Here is a 7,836-nt window from a genome sequence, read left to right as displayed (position 1 = left end):
ACCTGGGCTGACTATTAGTTGGAAACTAGTTCTGAGTTCACTAAGTCATATTTCCAATTTACTATGCATAAAATTGCAAGCTGAATCTCTAGGAGGACCTTTTAACTAATAGCGATTGTGTTTAATTCAGTGTTTCCCTACAGATGGTTCAGAAGAGTAATTGAAAATGCCATCCAATCCTTTTTCTTCATTCACCTATTTGTCCAAACATGGCTAGCTAATTAAGTTTGTGTCCCATTGACCTATAGCTAGTATGTGATTGACTTTGGGGCTTGGTCTATACATGCAGCAAAATGAGGTGGAAGAATTCTGAGAATGAACAGTCCCACTTCCCAGAAGTGGTGAAGGATACCATTTTTAAATGTTCCCTTATTTACAAAACTCCCAGCAAGTTAAAAAAACACATTTCTAAGGCAGTTTTCTCATAAAAATGGAAGTGCCTTAATCTTTAAGGCAGTAGGGTCTTCTGCTTTTTCTATGCTTGATTTTGTACCTGAGATCTTTACTGTGAAACAAACATGGTTGCTGTCACAATTTTATATCTCAGTTCAGCTGATCCTCCATATTATGTTTTTCTGGTAGAGTTGCCAGCCTTCAGGTGGTGGCTGGAGATGTCCTGGAATGACAACTGATGTCCAGGGCAGAGAGATCAGTTTCCCTGGAGAAAGTGGCTCATTTGAAGGGTGGACTCTGTCATTATTGGCAAACCTGCTTCTCGCTTGCCCTGAAAGCCCCTTGCTGGGGTCGCCATAAGTCAGTTGTGACTTGACAGCACTTTACACACACACTCTGTCATTATACCCTGCTGAGTTCCCTCCCATCTAGGCTTGCCATCCACTCACCCAAGACGAGGGAACCCGTGTCCCCACCTGCTGCCCCCGGCCCCACTCACCTGGCCAGCGGGAGAGGAGAAGGCATGGGGGGAGGGAGAAGTACATGTGCTGACTCCAGAGCTCCCTCTGTCGCTCCAGAAAATGGCATAATTTTCCTGTGTGATGGAGGAGCCACAGGGCGCACTGAAGCCTAGCTGTAAAAATGAACTCCAAATGGGTGATTTTACTGAACTGCGCTTCAGTGCATTGGAGGTAAGTACCCTGCTGTGCTCCACCCCCCTGCACCTCTGCCATGGTCCCTGGGACCTCTGGTGAACCTCCTCCCATCCCCAAACTCTTCCCTCTCCATGCTCCACCTCCAAATCTCCAGGGATTTCCCAGCCTGGATCTAGCAACCCTAATTAATTTCAGGATTGTCTGATTTAGTTTGTCCTGAATAGAATGGACTAATAGGACCTCTTTTAATAATGCAAGTGTTTACTCTGTTCCTCACTGCATATTTTTATCATAGCTAGGACAGAGTTGAGTTAGCCAATATGTGCTGTATGTTTATTATCCTATATGCCTGATTTTATGTTCTTTTCCATTTTAAGTCAATCTTTTTTTCTTTGTTTAAGAATATTGAATTTTGTCTCTGGAATTCAGTATGCTGGCCCTAAGCCCACATAAATCCTACTGCTTAGCTCTATACTATCTCGATTTTACTGTGGGCAGGTGGCAAGGTTTGAAAACACCACTGTTTAACCAGGAATTATTTGAGAGTGTGTTTGTGTGCATTTGTGTATGAAGGTCCTGCCAGTTTCTGAATATTCTATGTCTCTAGCTATTCTGCTTACTTACCTGCACTTAGCCCAGAATTTGGCACTAGCTAGTTTTGGCAATCAATTCGAGTTCTTACATGTTTAAAAGATTCATGACGGCTGTCTTACAGTGCAATCCTAAGAAGAATTACTCCAGTGTAAGCCCATTGAAATCAATGGGCTTAGATTGGAGTAACTCTCTTAGGATTGCACTGTTAGAGAGAACAGCTTATGAATTCAGTGGGGTCGGGACCTGAATTCTGATATTCACATTTCCTTGAAATAGATGAGGTTTATTAAATGTATGTTTAGAATCAGACCATAATAGTCTCAGATCTTTCTTCCTGAATATGCCAGTCAGAAAAATCCCTTCAGAAATGAGCACACAGATGTTTAACATTGGTTCACGAGAGTTCCTTAGATTCTCCTGCTTTTAGCTTTCCACATTTATCCTGGACATGACCCAAGACTAGACATGGGCACAAACAGAAAAAAAAATGAACATGGTGTTCATTGTTCGTTGCCATCCATGAACAATGAACATCGATGAACATAGCCTGTTCACGAACATGTTTGTTGTTCGTGGGGGCCAGCAGGCTCTCCTCCAGCTATCAAGATCCCTACTGTACCACTCACAGAAACTCTACCTGAGCAGGCAGCAGGAAAGGTACCAGTAATAAATAATAGCTTGGCCCAGAGCCTGGCAGCAGCCCTGGAACTTGAAGAGGTAGATCCCTATCCCACCACACACAAAGAAAATTCAAGCGCCAATGCACTCTCCCTGCCTTTCTCTCAAAATGCCAACAGCAACTGTCTCCCCCTCATTGTCTGCAAAACCAGAGCTGGGAGCCCCCTTCCCCCCTGCTCTTTGCTTGCTGCCTACGCTGAGAGTGGGGAGGGAATGCTGCGCCGCCTCCCCCACCATGGCTAAGATAGAGAAAGACCGGTACAAAACCAGACAGACAATGATGCTGGAGTAAAACAGGCCACAACTTTATTAACATAACAAAGGAGCATTGGCGCGGCATGAGGGTCAGATCCCAGATCGAATCGGCTGGCCCGCCTGCCAGCCGAATAACCCACCCCCCTCAGCCATGCTGAGGGGGGGACCCAAGGAGTGGCCTTATTGGGGAGTCACCTGGGTGTACACCCCTGAGTGGTCTCCCCAGCCACCTGGGAGTGAGTTTTCCTAGCTGCCCCCGAGCTGGGCATGCTCCTCCGAACTCACCCCCAAGATTCCTTATGGGAATCCCCTAAGGGAGGGGCCTGGGCGCGCAGGCCCTGGCCCCCCCAAACGAGATCTGACCCGATGCCCACCGCCTACAAAGTTGCGACGAAGTAAAATTATTAGAAAGGGAGTGGTGGGTGGGTGCAGGAACTCCGCCGGCGACTGAGCTGGGCGGGGCCGGCCACAGGCATATATGCCATGCGGTCGGACCAGAGGGAGAACCGCGGTCGCGATTCCCCTCAGCCACGCCCCGGGCGCCCGTGATTGGGCGGCCGGGGTTTGAAACTATTGGCTGGTCTCGCCCCAGGATGACCGGGCGAGACCAGCAGCATGGCGGCCGCCACGCTTCCCTCCCCGCAGCGCCGGCACCAAACAGGCCCCAGGTAAGTCTGAGGCCACAGCTTGCTGCCTACGCTGAGAGTGGGGAGGGAATGCTGCGCCGCCTCCCCCACCATGGCTAAGATAGAGAAAGACCGGTACAAAACCAGACAGACAATGATGCTGGAGTAAAACAGGCCACAACTTTATTAACATAACAAAGGAGCATTGGCGCGGCATGAGGGTCAGATCCCAGATCGAATCGGCTGGCCCGCCTGCCAGCCGAATAACCCACCCCCCTCAGCCATGCTGAGGGGGGGACCCAAGGAGTGGCCTTATTGGGGAGTCACCTGGGTGTACACCCCTGAGTGGTCTCCCCAGCCACCTGGGAGTGAGTTTTCCTAGCTGCCCCCGAGCTGGGCATGCTCCTCCGAACTCACCCCCAAGATTCCTTATGGGAATCCCCTAAGGGAGGGGCCTGGGCGCGCAGGCCCTGGCCCCCCCAAACGAGATCTGACCCGATGCCCACCGCCACGAGAGACCGGCTTCCCGGGCTCCCCGCCAACGCTCCTAAAACCCCAGCCAGGCCAGCAGGCCGTCCCTGATGTCCTGCAGCCAGAGGTCTTGCCCCCAGCTGGACAGATGGACCCCATCTGGCCGGAAAAGTGCCTCCAGGCGGTGTGAAATGTCCAGGTGCTGAATGAGGAGGCCCCCCCTCTCCAAGACGAACCGCTCAATGGCACGTGCCAGCCTCTGCCTGATGCCATCCACCTTCCTGGGGCAGCGCGCCCCCCGCCAGACCCGCCTCTGCAGCAGATCCGACCAGAGGAAGGTCGTCCGAGGAAAGAGTCCTTGAAGATGCTCCAAGTCGGCGCACATGGACCGCTTCAGATCGGGGCAATCCCGCTTGCCGATGTCGTTCTCTCCTAGCTGAATTACGATGGCGTCCGGCGGGCGCTGCAGCCGGGCCTGGTGCGCAAGCATGGGGACGAGGGATTCCCACAGCATGCCTCGGACCCCCATCCAGCGGACGCAGAGTTGGTCATCCAGTCCCAGGTGCTGGCCCCAGCCAGAGGTAGCCGCGTACTTGCCCGCCCAGTGGACAATGCTGTGGCCGCACAACCAAACACTCTTCCTCCTGCCTGAGATAACGACAAACCACAACGTTAGTGCGAGGCCTCCCCGGTGGGGCGAATATAGGAACGGAAAGCGCTGGAGCGCCAGCGCCCGATGGACTGAATGACCGACGGTGGGAGCCCCAAGCCAGCGGCCACGGTTGCCGCCCCTATGCGAAATGAATGTGAGCCAAACTGCATGGGGGGAAGCCCCGCGGCCAGCAGGCAAGCCCTGAGCACCGAGGAGAACTGGTACCGAGAGAGGGGGGACCCGTCCTCATGTATAAAGAGGGGCCCGGGGCCGGGGGGGCGGCAATCCAGGAAGGCCCTGACCGCTCGAACCGGGCAAAGCACCCGGCGCCTAGCTGCCCGCAGCGTGACGGTGGACCCTCGGCCGCGCTGGTCGGTCTTGGAACGTCGCAGGGTGATGGTCACGAGGCGGGGGGAACAGGTCAGGTCCGAGGCTGCCAGGGCGCGGCCTGAGGTGTCGGAACGGGAACCAGCCACGATCTCGCTAACCCGGAAAGCACCGTAAAAGGCTACCATGAAGGCGGCGCGAAAGAGCCGGGCCTCGCCTGGGGACCAACAAAGGCCGGGCAGAGCGTGAAGCACGCGCTCGAGGATGTCCAGTGTGATGGGGCGCCTGCGGTCCGGGGGAAGCGGGGCGAGCCTGGCCCAGCCCGTAAGGGCCCGGCGGACAATGAACCCGCTGCAAGGGTCGGGGAAGCCCTGGGCCTTACTGAAAAAGGAGAGGGCTGCTAAATCTCTCCGCATGGAGCGAGGGGAAAGCCCCAAACCCCTGAGATGCACTAGGTACTGCAGGACGACGACCTGAGAGGTGGGCCAAGACCCATCACCCCCAGCGGTTCCAGCAAAAGCCAGGAAGCGGGTGAGAGCTGCCGAATACGCCCGGAGGGTGGCCGGGGCCACCGAGCACAATACTCCCTGCATTACGGCGTCCCTCCAATCAGCCACAGCTCCTCCGGGAAGGGGTCGGGGGTGCGTCGTGCCTCTGGAGCCAGTGCGAAAAACCTCTCCATCTGGAATCGAGATAGTGCGTCGGCCAATCCGTTATCCACACCTGCAACATGGCGGGCTGAGAAGGTAATGTTAGCAGCGAGGCATGTTAGCACGAAGCGGCGGATGAGGCACATAACCCGCTCAGAGCGAGAGGACTGCCGGTTGATGACCTTGACCGTTGCTAGGTTGTCACACCAAAAAGTGACCCGCCTGTCCCGCAGTTGAGGCCCCCAAATGACCACAGCAACCACGATGGGAAAAAGTTCCAAGAAAGTAAGGTCCCTGAGGATCCCCGAGCCCGCCCAGGAGGGGGGCCAGCGCTGAGCGCACCAGTGCCCCCTAAAATGGACCCCGAACCCCAGGCTCCCAGCCGCATCCGAATGTACTTGCAAGCTCGGGCCCAGGTCCAGGGCGTCCTGCCAAAAGGAGACCCCGTTGAAGCCGGACAAAAACTTCAGCCAAACCTGGAGGTCAGCCTTGATACCCTTGTTGAGCCGAATGCGGTGATGGGGGGCGGCTACCCCCCGACATGCCCTGGTAAGGCGGGAACAGAAGGCCCGCCCTGGGGAGACCACCCTGCAAGCGAAGTTAAGGTGGCCTATGATGGATTGAAATTCCCTGAGAGTGCACTTTTCCCGATGGAGGGTGGAGGCTATGAGGGCCTGGAGCCTGGCCAGCTTGTCGGCGGGGAGCCGAGACAGGCCGGCGACCGAGTCCAGCTGGATACCTAGGTATGTGAGGCAGGAAGAGGGGCCCTCCGTCTTATCCTGCGCGAGGGGGACCCCCAGCTCACGGGCCAGGGCCTGGAAAGACCTGAGGTGGTCGGCGCAAGCCGAGCCACCTGGGGGGGTCATTATCAGGAAGTCGTCCAAATAATGCGTGACGAAAGGGGACCCCAAGCGTTCCTTAGCCGCCCATTCCAAAAAGGTGCTAAATGTCTCGAAGGCCGCGCAGGCCACCGAGCACCCCATGGGCATGGCCTTGTCAACATACCACCCGCCCTGGAACTTAAAGCCCAGGAGGCAGTGGTCGAGTGGGTGGACCGGAAGCAGGCGGAAGGCTGACTGGACGTCGCACTTGGCCATAAGTGCGCCCGGCCCGCAAGCCCTAACCAGGCGGATGGCCTGATCCAGTGAGGAATACCTGACCGAACAGCACTCAGGGGGAATTAGGTCGTTCACTGACGAGCCCTTGGGGTAGGACAAGTGGTGTATTAAGCGGTACTCCCCGGGGGTCTTCTTAGGGACGACCCCCAGCGGGGAGATCCTGAGGTTAGGCAGGGGAGGGAAATCGAAGGGGCCCGCCACGCGGCCCGCTGCCACCTCCTTGGCGATCTTGGCCGCGACCACCACCGGCAATTCCCTGGCGGACTTCAGGTTGCCGGCAGTGGTGGCCACGCGGGGGCCCATGAAGGGGATACGAAATCCCACTGAGAAGCCCTCCCTCAAATATTGGGCGGCTTGCCTGTTCGGATAGCGCGCCAGGAGGGGAAGGAGCGCCGCCAGCCGGATGGGGGTGCTGGCGAGGCCCCACGAAACCTGAGCGGGACTAGGAGCCACCACTGGCGGCTTGGGCAGCTGCAGCGGCCGATCCACCGTCCCTCCGAGCTGCTGCAGCGGAGGACCGGCCCCCTCGAAAGGGCTGAGGCGGGGCCGAACCCCGGGAGCAAGATGGGCGGGCATGGGGGCCGCCGCAAGCATCACAATTGTGATCGAACCGGCACTTGGGACGGAAGCACTTCCCCTGATTGTACTCCCAGCAGGGGCCCCTGGGCCTGTCGCGGCGACCTGCCCAGCGCGAGCCACAAGACCCGTCCCCCCGGCCCCGCATGTGCGGCCCGACCAACCAGAGCCACAGCTTCTGGTTGATGAGGTCCCACCGTGCACGGGGGTTGTGGGAGGCCCTCTTTCGAAAGGCCTCGTCGTATTCCATGGCTGCCTGCTCCCCGGCCAGGGCCCGGGCCCGGAGGACGTTGCTAAGGTGGTTGGACAGGTGCCAACCCCGGTTAGGGTAGGCCGCCTGGATCACCCCCATATATACCGCAAATCCCTCCAGCCAGTTGGCAAACGTGCGCTCGGCCACCCCCTTCCTCCCTACCTTTCTATCGCGCTTAGATGAAGGGGCGGACCTGCCATCTTCCGCTTCAGGTTTTAATAGCGAGAAGATATCCAGGTAGTAACCGTCCAGGATGCGTTCCCGCACCCTGCGGGACAGGTGAAGGCCGGGGGGGTCCTCGTCATCCGTGAAGGACGAGGCCGGGGGGGCGCTGTCGTCCGTGCCCCAGACCTCCCGAGGGGCACCCTCCTCCCTGCACCCCGCAGAGCGCCGCCGTGCTGCCCAGGCCGGCAATCCCGGGACCCCCGCCGCCACCTCCCAGTAATCCTCCCCAGATGAACCGTCCTCCGATGACGATGACCCACCTGATGTATCCCCGCTGTCTGAATCCTCGTGGCGCCGCCGGGTCCTCTTTTTGCGCTGCCCGCGCCCCCTCTTTGGCTTCCTCCGCTCCCTGCTGCTGGATT

At 57.4% G+C, this 7,836-nt stretch overlaps 1 protein-coding gene across 1 annotated transcript; it reads right to left on the bottom strand.

Moving 5' to 3' along the window:
- Window positions 1–4,345: 4,345 nt before the first annotated feature.
- On the bottom strand, window positions 4,346–5,245 carry LOC129327566 (integrase/recombinase xerD homolog). Its single transcript, XM_054976320.1, has one exon. It carries the CDS (start codon window positions 5,243–5,245, stop codon window positions 4,346–4,348), a length of 900 nt encoding a protein of 299 aa, XP_054832295.1.
- Window positions 5,246–7,836: the final 2,591 nt, after the last annotated feature.

This window comes from Eublepharis macularius, chromosome 4, assembly GCF_028583425.1.
Source record: "Eublepharis macularius isolate TG4126 chromosome 4, MPM_Emac_v1.0, whole genome shotgun sequence".
Taxonomy (NCBI): domain Eukaryota; kingdom Metazoa; phylum Chordata; class Lepidosauria; order Squamata; family Eublepharidae; genus Eublepharis; species Eublepharis macularius.
Note: the sequence above shows the minus strand (reverse complement) of the source record. Positions and strands in the feature narration are given on the sequence as shown.